Source organism: Chroicocephalus ridibundus, chromosome 7, assembly GCF_963924245.1.
Source record: "Chroicocephalus ridibundus chromosome 7, bChrRid1.1, whole genome shotgun sequence".
Classification (NCBI taxonomy): domain Eukaryota; kingdom Metazoa; phylum Chordata; class Aves; order Charadriiformes; family Laridae; genus Chroicocephalus; species Chroicocephalus ridibundus.
The window spans coordinates 58,043,484-58,058,512 of NC_086290.1; the positions used below are offsets into that span (position 1 = coordinate 58,043,484).

The window sequence follows — 15,029 nt, forward strand, 5'->3', positions numbered from 1 at the left end:
TTGAAAATAAAGCAACCTCCATTTCATAAGTGAAGAATTACTTCTGTTCAATGTGCTTATTAAAGGAACCATAATCTATTTACTTCTGGATGCCTGTTACAGAACAACAGTATTGGAGTATATTTTAAGAGTGTGGAGGTTTTCGGGGTTGTGTTTGTGTGGGGTTTTGTTTTGTTTTTAGTGAAATCCTGTTTGAAGGAAATGAAGAAAAGCTTTTTGCAGTCTAAATACGCATCCTGGTGGCAGACTCTTAGATTAAAGACTTATATAGTAACGTAATTGTGGATCCAATATGATGTCATGTTAGATGAAAATTAGTACTCTTAGGAAATAAGCATGAGGAAAAATGGACAGCCATATATTTTTATTTTTCTGTACTTCTGTCTCAAGCAATCACGACAGGAAAAGAAAGAGGTAGAGAATGACATAAGTGATTTTTTTATTATTTTTTTTTTTTGTCTTCAGAAAGTTCGTTGTATGTGTAGGTTTTTGGGGTTTTTTTTTTTCTGATCTGTTTTTCAGATTTCAGCTATGTAGGGCTGAACTCTTGATGTCATGTTTGACACTTTAAATATCAAGTAGAAAGCTTTGTGGCATTAATTTTATAAATAGACCTAGTAGTTAAAAATAGCCTTATTGATAATCAGCTTTGTCTGTCTTAGTTCTGGAATGGTCACTACATGTTTGTGTAACTGGAAACTTTGTCATACATAAAACTTAATCCTTTCGGGAGCTGATATGGGGAACAGCATTTAAGTAACTAGCCCGTAAGAAATGTGTGTTTATTCCGGTGTTTTCCTTGAATTGAAATTTTGCTGTGTAGTGGGTTGAGAGAAAGTTGTGTCCTTTTCACTATTGTACTCCCACAGTTTCGTGGTAAATTGATGGCTCCACAGTGAAATGAATTGTGCTGCCCTTGAGTTCCTCCAGCTGGCTAAGCCACGGAGCGGCGAACGCTGTACTTTGCTATAAGGGTAGCGCTGAACAGGGAGATTGTGAGCCCTGCATCTGACCTGAGGTGTCTCTGCAAAATCCGTGTTGTTCGTTAGAAACAAAGCTAGTAATTTAATTGGCGTGTCTGACTGCGCCATCAGTAGTCTATTTGCCCCAGTGCTTCAGGGGAAAAAAAAAGCGCTATTTACAGCTAATAAATTCGTGGCCAAAGGGACTTCTTGTTTGTTTGTTTTTCAGTTTGGCATATCAATTTTAATTTAAATTCTTCTCAGTGCTATTTCAGGAGTTAAGAAATTGTGTCTTTAGGGGGTTGGTTTGTTTCTTGATGAGTTAGGGCCCTAATTAGGGAATTAGATCTTCCACACTACTGCTCTTACACCATACAGCATGTCCTGTGCCTGTTCTGATGGCGTGTGCAACACAAGATCTGGTTTCAGTCGGCGTAGCTCTGCCAGAGCTGCCCATCTATTGACTCTTCATCCGTGTCGATAAACATCGATAGCTGCATTCCTGTGCATGGAAATGGGAACAGAGAGACAGGGACTCTGGCATGTTAATGAATACCGTCATTGCAAAATGTATGTTTTGGTTTGAGGATTATTTTTTTTGGTCAGTTTTAAGTTGATAGCCTATGATGGTAAATACAGTTTTCTTTTTCAGCTCTGTTACAGGCCAGGGGTGAGTTGGACCTAAATTCAGAGCAAGAAGTCAGCTATAAATGACAAAGGCCTAATTGAAAATCTATGAACGACTCATATCCCGCCGCTGACTCAATGCCCTTCCAGGCGGACTTTAGCCCACAGTTCCCTGTATCCGGCAATTGGGATCTGGGTCCACGTTTTGGAAAGTGGAGGGTCTTGTATGGCCATCGTACAAATCATTCCCCCAGAGAAGGAAGCAATTTTGGTGAAAATTTAATCATTCGTACTTAGTAGAAAGAAGGTAGCTGTCATACCGTCTTAGAAAACAAACTTTCCTTTGCTTTTACTTTTTATACGCATGTTTTTCAGGAGGCTGATGTATTACACAGCTTAATGTCCTCGAGTTTACGTGCCTTGTACCACTGCGATGGGGACAGTGGTGGTGGGGACACACTCCTCTGCTGCGTGAGGCACGGCAGGGTCTGTCCTGAGCCATATACATAGCACAGGTGGTAAAAACGCTTTAAACTTAGTATCTCAATAAAAAGACCGATGTTAATACAGAGTTGCAGTGATGCGTTACGTGCAATTGAGACCTTAAACTGTTTGGGTTTTTGAATGCCTACAGCTGGTCCTGACAGCGGCCAGAGCTCTCTTGTGGTGGGGGTTGATTATTTATTCATTTTTTCGACGTAACTGCCAGGCTGTAGGGAAGGGGAATACTGTAAATGTAAATACTTGAAGTTTAAATTGCATTTCCTGCTCGGTGACTCTGCCATCCCTCTTCCCGTTTGAGCGGGAGGATTTAAGAAGGATGAGTCCATTGTTGCCCCAGCACATGAAGTTGCTGCGCTTGTGCTGTCCTCTCTTCCTTCCATCCTCAGCAGAAGCAATTCTCACCTTTGGAAGAAAAACAACCCGGTGGCCTTGCACAACAGCTCTCTGATGGGAGCAGTAGCACAGCTGCTGCTGTCTCTCTGCAAAAAAACGCTGGAAAGGGATCCAAGTAAACACGGGGCTCTTGAGTCTTCTTTTGGGGATGGGGAGGTTTGCTGATGTCTGCAGTTGATTTTTTTTTTTTTTTTTTAACTTTCAGCATTAGTAATTGTAGAATTAAACAATTTTTGCATGGTCTTCAAACCAGTGTTTGCAAGATGAGTGATGTCCGGATTGCTGGTGGGTTTGGTTTGGGAGTGTGTGTGTGGCTTCAGGCCTCCCGGCTGCTGACGGAGCCCATGGCCGCACCTGCAGGGTTTTGCGACCTGCCCCTCGCTGCAGCGTACAGCTCCCTGGGGAGTCAGTGCCTCGAGTAGTTTCCTTTCAAGAGCTGAAACTGTGGGATCAACCCCAAGTCCTCAGAGCCCAGCAGGGCTTTTTTGTCCCCAGAGGTGTGGGGCAGGCGTTGCACGGGGCTGCGGGGAGCGCAAACACAGGCAAACCCTCTCTCTGTGGAAGACTTCAGCAAGAGATCAAAGGCATCTCTTTAGCCTTGGGAAGCGTTTTTGCTGCCTGGGCCTGGCTCCCGGTGTGCTACTTCTTTCCTGGTTTTGATCCAGCCGCTCTCTTAACTCGTTTGAAGGTTTGCTCGCAGTATGTCGTCTTTGCTGCAGGTTTCTTTCATTTTCTGGAGGGTACCCTCGTGCAGTTGGCTTCGTGCAATCCAGGTGGGGGTTGCTGGCCAGAAAAGCTGATGTGTTGATATTTAAGATGATAAAAAAAAAAAATAAAAAAAAAAAAAAATAAGGATTTCAATAAAACAACAACATTAAAATTTCTTCATTTCTGTATTTATGGATACCTTTTATCTGATACAGAACTGTGCTGTATTTCGTAACGTCGTAAGCCCTCATAACCAGCAATCAGTAGAACATACCTGTTCGTGTCTGCTCTTACTCCAAGGCATCTGGTACTAACAACAAATTTAACTCGCTCCATGTCAATGGCATTGACTGTCCAGTGTTTTACCACTGTAAGCTCTAGAATTGATTCCGCCTCTTTGCAAATCTAAATGTTTGGTGCTGCTGAAGTCACGTAGCCTCTGTACTGTGTTTGCACTACTTGCTTTTGGTGGGAAGCATGGTGGGTGTGATACGTGAATGCCTCTGATGGATCAATATTTTTATGTATCTAGTCTGTGCTATATAGAGGTTATAACTGAAGATCAGTGATTCAGAGTTGGAATGTGTCCATAAAATGCTTTTGCAGAACAGATAGAGAATTGCGTAGAGGAACATTTATTTGCCCAGTGCACTGCAGCACGGAGATGGATTTTGTTCTAGCTCATCTGTCTTTTGTTTCTGTTTCATATTTGAAGTCTGAGGTGCGCAATATGAAACTGTCTGGCACCTAAACTAAACCTATGCTTCTTGAAGTGCAAAGAAGTTAATATTGCCCATGAAGATCAGTATTACAGGGTGGGTGGTTGTGCGAGATCTTTATAGCATCATACAATGGTATTGTATGTATTTTTCAATAATAGCAGCATTGTAATAATCTTTAGGTACTTTGTGGACTTCCTACTGTTCCCTTTTTTGTTGTACCACCAGATCAACCGCTAATGTGGTAAATACTGGAAAAGAGTATGATGTATATGCGCCCTTGAGGATTTTTACCTGCTGGAAATGATGAGAGTTTGATCTTAAGATCAATTATTCCTCCATCGATTGTGGTCATCTTCGGGCAAACTTCTCTGACTGCAGTCTGGTTCACTTTCTTTTGGCGAACGTGCAGAACTGAAGACAGGAAAGATAATGGCACCTAATTTTTAGCTTGGGGGTTTTTCTGTGCTTTGTTCCTCCATAGTTGTTAGCTGAGCAGCTGTTGTGTTCTTTTCTTTACCTCAGCCTTTGAGAACTTGGTGCTTTGTTGCTCGGCCTTCACGCGCTGTTCCTGCGCCCCGGGACTAAAGTCCCAGTGTTTTGGAAAGAAGCACCAATAGAAATAATTCTGGCGCTGGTTTTTTTTTTTCCATTTCTTCCCTCATTGTGTATAGAAAATTGTGGTTTTCTTTGGGAAATTGATTGTTTTCTGCAGAATTCTGTGTGACATGCACCTCTAGTGCTGTGAACATGTCTGATTACAATTTGGTGCTACAGTCTGAGAAGATTCATATTTATTTTTTTTGTTGTTGCCTGAAGGATTCTGACTAGTTGTTTTGAGGTATCATGGGGCAACAACTCACCTAATGAGTAAAGATATTTTAAAAAGAATAAGCTGCAAGACTCAAAACTTGCAGAAGGGGTTGCCTTACCTGTTAGTGATGTACCTTATTTTCTGTTTTATTTTCAGTTGCTCTTCTACAACGGGTAGCAGAATTGGAAAAGGTCAATGCAGAATTTCTGCGCACAAAGCAGCAACTTGAGCAAGAATTTAATCAAAAGAGAGCAAAATTTAAGGAGTTATACTTGGCTAAGGAAGGTAAGTTCTCAATTCTGTGAATTATTCTGAAGTTATTAAACTTCATCTTCAAATAATGCCTTTATGAAGAATAACCTTTGTAATGCTGACTGCTACCCCCCATTTACCCATGCACACCATGTGCTTGCCTCTTTTTTTTTTGTTTGTTTTTTTTTTTTTTTGTTTTTCCAGTTAGGGATAATTAGGATTTAAGGGGGTTTTCTGCTGGGATAGTCGACTGCATACCCAGCATGGTTGGTGGGTAAGGCATTGTTGTTCTCTCTGATTTGCCAAAAATGGAAAAGTGACTGTAGTCTTTTAACGAAATGTAATAAGAACATAAGAGACAAGCAGAGAGTAGAATTCAGTAGGTGGCTATTTAGCTTCCTAGAATGAATTTTTAGAATTAGATTTAAAAATTTGCCCGCACGATAGCAGTCAGCAGAGCAACTTGATGTACACTCAGAAGCACCACCACTGAGTTTAATACTAACTTTCTGAAGTCCTGGTGTGCTTGTTCTCTCAGAACAGCAGCTGGGCTGGTAAGTGGAGGGACATAGTCTGGGTGGTGTGCTGTTTGTACTTTGTGGCTAGCTTTTTTCATGTAGCATTAATTTGTCTTAAATTTCCATCTGAGGTAGAATATAAGCAGACAAACATTATAAAAGTTTTAGTACCAGCCAAGGGCATCTATTTCAATAACAGTCTTTACAGGAAAATTTGAACCATGTGAGCTCAAATGTCTGACGAAGAATTAGAGAGCAGAGATGGCTGCTGTTCTGAGCGCCAAATTGATTTATTTCTAATCCTGATGATTTTCCTGTCCTTAACATATGAAAGCAAAGCCAAAAAATAATGCATTAAGACTGCAGCTGGTTGTATAAGCTTATGAGAGCAGAAATATAACAGGCGTAACGAAGATCAGATCATACAGAAGGCCTATTTCTTTGTGTTTCTAGCAGCTGGATGAAAGGAAATTTAAGATACAAGACACTGCTGATGAGATCAGCAATAATTCTCCTCTCCTTTTTAGAACAGAACAGCCAAAAAATAGAAAATAAAAATAAATTGTGACGAGTGGGGGGAAAAAAAATAATCCAACTTTTACATGTACTGAAGTGGAAGGATACCAGAGGAGAATATATAAGCAATTACCTTTTTTTTTCCCCCCAAAACCCTTTTTTTTTCCCTCCCTTTTCTCCAAGACCCTTTCCTAAATGTACACTGGGACTGTGGCAGCCCATCGTCGATGCTGTCATTTGAGAACTAAGTAATGTAAATGCTACAGGATCTTTTTCTACGCAGGATTAATGCCCTCCTGAGTACCCGGTTAGCCCCGGGTTTCATATTCTCTGTCAAGGGCTGAGGTGTTGGGCACCAGCGTTTTGGTACTGAGGGAAGTAAATGGTGATAGCTTGCTGTTTGTTGTACACTGGCCAGATGTTTCTGGTAAAAGTGATTGCCGTTGAAATAGACCATGTGGGCATAAAACTATATATTTTGTGTTAGTGCTTTTGGAATTAATTGTATAATACATATCTTCCAGAGTTCTTTCCTTCAGATTAACTGAAAACTCATGAGCGTAATGTGAAATTAGTTTAATTACTGTTTATAGTTGCAACAATTAGAGAAGTAGTAGACATTCCTCTGAACGTACCCCTTTTTTTTCTTTTTCTTTTTTTTTTTTTTAAAATAGAAGCTTAGTTTTAACAAAGCCATGGTAAAGAACAAATTAGGCTGCGTAGTTTTCTTATGTGGGCTCCAGATAGCAGTCACAGAGTGTTTCTGTTCAAGAAATATGAAGTGTTCTATCCAAGTTCAGGACCAAGTTGGTGCCAAAAATGGGGGAAGACCTGTCTTCCTGTCCATTGTTCTTATATTTTCCAAATTCATTACCAGAATGAGTTAAATAATAATAAACTAATTAAAAGCACAGTTCACTTTCATCAGGCATATTGATTCATAGGTTATATCTATAGTGTCTGTTTTGTGGCTGCGTCCATGAGATGGTACTTTTTTAATAAAAGGCAAGGGCAAGCGAAGACAAAAAAGACTAAAGACACCTGCTACGGTTTGTTCAGTTGTTATGGGTAGATGTTTTAAAATCAGTGCTTCCTTCACCCCCTTGTTAGAGCACTCTTCTTTGCTGTAGCAACTATGGGATACGTTTCGGATTGAATTGATTAATCAAGCGAAGTGTCAATAATACTTCCTTTCAGAGGACCTGAAAAGACAAAATGCAGTGCTGCAAGCAGCCCAAGATGATCTGGGACAATTGCGGACCCAGCTGATGGAAGCTCATGCTGAAATGGAGAACATCAAAGCTATAGCTACAGTATCTGAGAACACAAAGCAGGAAGCTATCGATGAGGTGAAAAGACAGTGGCAAGAAGAAGTAGCTTCACTACAAGCTATTATGAAAGGTAACAACCAGGCAAGCTGCTGCCGCTAAGATCAGACACCCCTTTAGTATGTGTCTAGTGATTTGTGCCTGCTCTTGCACGGAACATGGATAGCTGCTTTTCATGGCTTGGCAAAACTGGGCTACAGAAGCGACGGCTGAAGCGTAGTTCCTAAGTGTGTGAAAGGGAACTTGGTGGTTCTTTTCTGTTAACATTGAGGATAGAATTTGGAAGCAATCATGGCAGCAGGAACTCCCACGTATATGCAAAGCATTTTTGAGGGACTAGGAGTGTGATACTTCATGCTTCCACGAAGATAAGTATAATGTATGTAATTTGACAAGTCAGAAAACAGCTTTAGGCTGACAGCATGACTCTCCCTTCTCCTTCTGTGTGAACATAGTTCTGCTGTCAGACAGTTAAGTGTCCCTCCAGTACTATCACATGGACTTTTCCCCAGGCCGGTGACTGAACATGCTGCTCTCTGTCAGTCATGGGTCATTGTTTTTTCTTGATAGTTCTGACCTATTCTTTGTTACGTTTGCACATTGCACAGCTGTTGGTGTTTCTGAGACAAACCATGGGCAAGGAACAAAATGCAGGATCTAAACTGGGGACAGGCTGTTGCCGTAACTGACTGCTTTCTTAAAGGTTCACAAGCAGGATCACAATATCCTGAGCCTGCAGCCTGTAGGCAGTTTTTCCATCACCTGACTGTGCTTTTCCCCCAGAGAACACAAATCTTCATGTATATTAAGTACACAAATTTCTGTTTATTTATGATCTACACAGATAGGTGAACCTAGATCAAGGCTCAGTTGTGCCAGATGCTGTACGTATGTAGACAAAGACAGCCCCTTACCGGAAGGGGTAATATTAATATCAGGGAAATGACAGCTGTGTGAGAAGTTCTAGTGCCTTTGCCTGTGGAAGTAAATAAGTAGGGTTTTGGTAGTTTGTTTGGATGATGTGCTTGGAGGTACAGAATGTGCTGCTAAATAGGATGTTAGACACGTACACTGTTTTGAAATTAGGAGTTACACGGTTTTAGAGGCTTGGTTTTTTGTTTTCTGGTGGTGGTGGTACAAATTGAGATGCAGTTTGTTTGAATCTTTCGCTTGTATAGTTGGGTTTTGGGGCAAGGCTCAAAGGGAAGAGAGGGGAAGGGAGTTGTTGTCCTAGTTTTGATCAATTATGATAAATCATTGACTGGTTGGAGATGGAGTTCCTAAAGCTCTGCTTTTTAACTTACATTGAAAATAAGTTTTGAAAATACTGTTTTATAGAGACTGTTCGTGACTATGAGCTCCAGTATCATCACAGGTTAGAGCAAGAGCGAGCTCAATGGAATCAATATCGAGAAAATGTGGAACGGGAAATAGCAGAGTTGAGACAGCGACTGTCTGAAGGTCAAGAGGAAGAAAACCTAGAAAACGAAATGAAAAAGGTACGTTGAAATCTAGCTCTTCAATTTCTGTTTCAAGATATGCTTGTGTTCTGCATGAGTTCATTTCTACGCCCTGCTATAATTCCTCAGAAATGCACATAACCTTGTTCTGACAACTTTCGGCTCTTTGTTCATGGAAGTCATCAGGACCTAATCTGCCATTTGCATCCATAAAGGTGTTGTATCTGATTATGTGGATTCAGTAAGATGATAGCACCTGAGGGGATGGTAAAGTTTGGCCTTCACCTGGTACAAGCAGGAGGCCTTGCAATGTCTCGTGTCATATTAACTCAAGTAAAGACCCCTCTAGATTTTTCTGGATTGACAGCAGATGTATAAAATTTCCTTCTGCCCCTCTGTTCCGTTTCTCAAATCTTATACACTGCTTTTGAGGTTTTTAATGGGCACTATATCTAAAAAGTCTTTCGTCTTATTAAGCCGTGTTTGTGCACCACAGTACTACTGGCTTCCTAGGAAATACAGAACCTTGCTGTTGTAAAACAACAGGCTCTAGATGATGAAAGATAGTTGCTGTGGAGTTTGGAAAGATTTTTTTGTTGTTGTTCAAAGATCTGTGACTTGGAGTTGATAGAAGTAGATTGACATGCCTTGTGTTGAGTTTTGATGATGGTTGTTGTTGAGTTTGAAGATTCGGTGTATTTCTCTTGCAGGCAGGAAGGAAATTGAACCTGTCATAATAGATCAATGTTTTGGAATCTTTGTTTATCATATTATAAAAACTTGCATTTAAGTGAGTTTGTCTTCCCAGCAGGCTTACAGTAGTCTTTAAAATAGCCTTAGAATATCTTGATGTAACAAATGATCCTGTATTCAATAAAGGAGTAGACTAACATCTCATAATCTGCCACATCACTGAAATGCCTTGTTTCTGCTTGCTGTCGGAAGAAGAACCACAGTATTGAATGTCACAGACATTCCACGTTATAACTATTTTACCCATTTTTACTATGTTGTAACAAGCAATCAGTATTAGTGTTGCAAAATGCAGTTTTGAGACTTTTAAAGAGATTCTTGAATATTGCTAGTTGTAATTGCATAATTGTTGTTTGGTATTTAGTGAGACTGCTCCTCGTCTAGGCCTGATTTATAAAGGTGGAAGTCAGAATAAAGCCTATTTGCCAATGTTCTCACTACAGAATTACTGCCACTGGAATTTTTAAGACATCAGCTGTTTATTAAGAGAGGGTTTTAGCCCTGTTTAGAGGAAAAAGACTGTGCTTAAAGCTAGAAGGAAGGTTCAGAATGGGGTCAGTGTGATGAGTCTGGAAGAAACAACCCAGAAGATGCAGAGTTCTCAGTGTAAAAGGCTCTTGACTGAGACAGTCTTTTCAATAACTAAAATCTCAGGACTATTTTTTTTTTTAAGCTGAATGTACTGATCGTCTAACACTTGTAGTTGCAAGTGCCAGATGACAGCTCAGCTCATCTACACTTAACGGTTTTAATATGTGCCAGTTAGCATTTAAGTTTGGTATAGCAGATAAATAACAATTAACTATACTCCTTTTAAAAAAGGAAAACGATATCTCTTGTAATACTAAAGGAAAAGGTGATCAATTTATTAATCTGTGACTAATAGGAGCTCGGAAAGCTTTATAGTCCTGTAAAGCAGAGGAAGATGTACTTTATGTAATACGAGGGGGAGGGCTAAATCTGGGCTTCAGGGTGCGGCTCGAAATAATTGTTTAAACTGCTTTGCATGGGCTTTTTAATCTTCGTCATTAAACCTGTGAGGTTCTTCCTCAAGGAGACTAAGAATTAGATCAAAATTAGAAAAAGGACATGCATTTCACCTAAAACCCAACAAGCAAATCCCAAGCCCACAAAAAGCTGTGTTTGGCTATAAAATAATGAATATTCATACATCAGCAGTCAGTACGAAAGGAGGAATTTTCTTGATCACTTGGGATGTGCTCTTTGAAGACTTGTGATCAACTCCTTATGCAAAATGGTATTTCCAGCCGACAATGTTGTATTCATCCTCTATCTGTATATGCTCCATTATAACGAGGGATTTATTTTATTTTTAAGCATAAATTTGGAAAGAGTTTTTAAAAAATATCTTAATCTTCAAGATGTTCTAAGGAATCTCCAAAAATCTCAAAGGAGTTAGAAAAAATAAAAAACAAAAGTACTTTGCTCTCTGTGCTTTCTGGGCCGTGAGTAGGTGCTGTACCAGCACATACCACATTTCTTAAAACTAGCAGAAAAGCATGCCATTGTCTAGCATTCTTAATGGGAGGCCAGGCAAGAAGAATGGAGAGAGCAGAGACAAGATCCCAAGCCGTATGTTTGTCCAGGACACTGACCTTCTTGGCTGGGTATCTCAGTTCAGTTGTGTTCAATTTGGCTATAAAATCCATTTTAAACAACAACAACAATCCATGACATTTAATACTGTGTCCACGTAATTGCTAATGATTATGCTTGTTGTCTGCATACTTTTTCCTCTGAAAGAGACGAAGGGTAGATAGCAAATGTTGCTCCAAATTCTGTAAATAATCTCTTTGAATTTAAAGTTCCCTGCTTTGGTTGAGCATACGGTTTTGGTATGTATGCGTGTTATTTATCCAGGTTTGGGAGCTCTTAGAGCCGCTAGGTAATGTCTTCATAAGCGTACTGTTTTGAACTGTATTGACTAGATTGTGATATTTTGCTGGCAGCATCCCAGTCTAGCCTGCAAACCTGGCGCTTGGCATTCTTGGGCATCCTCTTGTCAGGAAGAGCATGTCTGGTGGAACACTCGCGTTTGTCTGGAAGCAGCGGGTTTGCTTTTCTGTGTAAATCTGTTTCCAGCTGCAAATTACTTAATCTCTGTAGAAAACTTCTGTGTTCTATGACTTTTATCATAAAGTGATGATTTCTAAGAAATCTGTGCTGAAAACTTTGTGTGTATTCTGTAAATTCTTCTTGGCTCACAAAAGGCAAATACCTTGTTCTGATGATAAGCGGTGCTTGCGTAGTCATTCATCTTTCAGAAGACATATTGGTGATTTATAAAAATCTCTCCCATCTTCCTGTGCTTCGTAATACTAGATAGGTTTGGGGTTTTTTGTTATCACAGATGCTAAAAGCAGTCTCGCCGTGGCAGACCGTGGTTCCATGCAGGTTCTCTGCTCAGTAATGACTGGGCTCCCTGCAGGCAATGACTTGGTGGGGATGAGTCTTGCAGAATGGCAAAACTTGGTTAGTCCTTTTTATTCAAACCTCATTTTCCATTCAAGAAATGATCTGGTTTTCTGCTGGAGCTGCGATGAATATAAAGACTCTTCCTGGCACGGTTGTGTCAAACTCGGAGTAGCAGAAGTCTGCAGAACAGGTATTTTGCATAGAGAGACGACAAGAAAGGACATGAAGAGGGGAAATTGGAAGGGGAGGGTAATCTGATTTCTGTGACAGACTTGGCCATAAAATCTGATAAAGAAGTGAGCTGCTTTCGTTGGTAATGATAAAGAACAGTGGAATAGATTTAGATGAATGTGGTTTACTCCTGCTTTCAAGAGAGATTCTCAAATTGTGTCTGTGTGTTTTCCGCTTGTCTTGGTTTTTAAGGACAAATTCATGTACGGTGTGTGCCTGAGATTTCTCCAGCCGGGATTTTGTTCTTCTGAAAAGTGTTGGTTGGAGTAACAGTAAAGAATGTTCCGGATTGCTGTAGCTGGCTGTCGGGCCAGCAATGCAGTGTTTTGTGTGTTGACTTGGATTCATTTTTCAGCATGTTCTCTCTTGGGTCATCTTCACGCCATGGTCTGCAGATCCCTCCAGCCTGTTCTTCGGGGGCTGTGTTGGGAGAGCAGGCTTTGCTCGGGCAGGGAATATCTTCATGTAGAAATTTTCAACAGCACAGATATTCTCGTTTTATTAGAAGTTTGAGTGGGAACTTTAACCTCAGTTTGGGAGTCTCAGTCTTCTTTACCTTCAAAAGAAGACCGAGTGACCAGCGCTCATTTAGCAGATACAGGCTGTTCTGGGTGTTATCTCAGTATCACACTGGCCTTTAAAATGCATCCTTCCCCATCCCCCCGCTTTTTTTTTTTTAATGAAACACTTGCAATATGTTGCAACCACAGTGCCAAACTTCATCTCTTGTTTACCAAGCAGTAAAAAACAGGGTAATTTTTCGGTCATGTGGAATTTGATACAGTTTTGTCTTCCCAGTTAGCTGCTGTTAAACAGGGTGGGTTTTGCTTTCGGGGAACTTTCTGGCTGTTTCTCTGAACTGACTGGCTCCAGCACAGATGCGTTTGTTGCTCTATATTCAGTGTTGAACCATGTGAAATCAGGCTGGCGGTGAAATGTTCCTGCAGTTATCATGAATAATTAGGAGAAAGCTTATTCAACAGTCCTAAAAACATTGGCCTGTTTTTAGTCCATATGAGTTGGCTATAGGTAGCATTAAACGAATAGAACTGATACAATAAATGAAAATAAAGCTGTCTTTGAAGTTGATCTCCTGCTCCCATCTGTTTGAAAAATGTGACTGGTGAGTTGCTGGCTGCAAGCGCGGGGATCTGTGCGTATGTGTGACACCGTCACATGTCCCTGGTGTTGAATTCACTGCCTCATGTGATGGCCCTCGCTTTCCTCACGAATTTTATTTGTACTCTTTGGAGACACAAACTAGCAGTGACAGAATGTAGCAGAAGGGAATGAAACATGAAGAAATTGGTTTTGTCTGTAGAGTTTTCCTTAAAGCTTTTTAGGGCCTGGCAGCTTTTGGATAATTGACAGGTATTGCAATATTATTTTGTCTATTAATTTTAAGTTTAGAGAACTTCAATGGTTAAAATATTGTCTATTTTTCATCCCGAAAGCCTAGCTCAGAACACAGTTGTCAATAAGCTCACCAGAAACTGAAAGTCAAATGAGTACCCTCTAAGACCTGCCGTCTAGTCTAGAGTTAAAACAAGACATGAATGTTATCTTTTAGCGACCGTCTTTGCTGATCGGGTTGGGAAAAGTGTCAGCTTCGGGACACCGTCCTCTGCTTTCCCTTCCTGCTGACTTCCTCCAGGAGAAGACAGAGAACAACTGAGCTTTCTGAGCCTTCACACATAAACCCAACCCAAATTAGGTTGCTTAAATTCTTCGTGGCTTGAAGAATTTTTCTGCGGTGAATGTTGGCGTGTTCTGCTCGCTGTTGAGGGAGCTGTCATGGGAGGCTGTTACTTTGCCTTGGGAAATTTTCAGTGCATCCGTGTAGGAAAGCCAGAGTGGTTAAGAAATGGGGATGTCAGGGCCACCCCTTGACATGTGCAATTCAGAATTTGAACACTGAACGCTATTTCTCATTTTAATTCTCACTATTTTTACCTGGCTTTGTCTCCACCCCTCACGCCCCATATCAGTCTTATTCTGTTGGCCTGCTTTGATCTCTTCAGAACTATTTTTTGAAAAAATTGCAGGGTTTTTGATAAATTGCCTGTATATAGTTTTGAAACATCTAGTACAGTAACACCAAAACCTGCTACATTAGTAGTAATTTAAAGTTGAAAAATGGTCTTCCAAAACAGAACAAAGCTATGCTATGCGTTGCTTTGCAGATCCTTTTTCTTTTAACTTCATGAGTAAGCAAATGAATGGTCAATAATTCACCAGGCACTTCTTGTGTTACACTCTTCTTTTTTCATGTGTGCCACGTGGCAGCAAGTTTGCAGGACAGATAGGCCTTTAATAACAGAAAAGTGTGTGTATTTTGAAATGCCTGATCTGTAATTTTTCTCCCAAGTATCAAGAGGGACAGATTTACTAAGATTCTCTTTAAAAGCATATATTCGTGGCCTAATCCACACATGGATTTAAAATTTAACTGCCTTCTGTGAATGGAATAATATCGGCCTGTTGTCATAGAGATGACTGCTGGACTAAATAAATAGCAATAAGACGAGTATTGAAAGTGGAAGTTTAGTCAGCTATTCTTGTTGGCATAGAGATTTTCTCCAAATGTCTCTGATAATGGGAACTGTTGTGGTGAAAACTATGACAATGTGTTATTCATAATTTATTGCGTTATCTGCAGGCCCAGGAAGATGCCGAGAAGCTGCGTTCGGTTGTGATGCCTATGGAGAAGGAGATCGCAGCGCTGAAGGAGAAATTGACAGGAGCTGAAGAAAAAATAAAAGAATTAGAGGCATCAAAGGTGAGGTGGAGTTGTAACTGTATCCTAAT

General features: G+C 40.4%; 1 protein-coding gene across 4 annotated transcripts in view; it reads left to right on the forward strand.

Annotated features, from left to right (window-relative positions):
• The window catches only part of RABEP1 (rabaptin, RAB GTPase binding effector protein 1), a 49,213-nt gene that overhangs the window by 14,223 nt on the left and 19,961 nt on the right, over positions 1-15,029 (forward strand). For all 4 annotated transcript variants that reach the window (XM_063342407.1, XM_063342409.1, XM_063342410.1 and 1 more), the window contains exons 2-5: positions 4,884-5,012; positions 7,211-7,414; positions 8,680-8,840; positions 14,881-15,000. In XM_063342407.1, the coding sequence (XP_063198477.1) occupies positions 4,884-5,012; positions 7,211-7,414; positions 8,680-8,840; positions 14,881-15,000 (614 nt within the window). The remainder of the gene's footprint in view (positions 1-4,883; positions 5,013-7,210; positions 7,415-8,679; positions 8,841-14,880; positions 15,001-15,029) is intronic.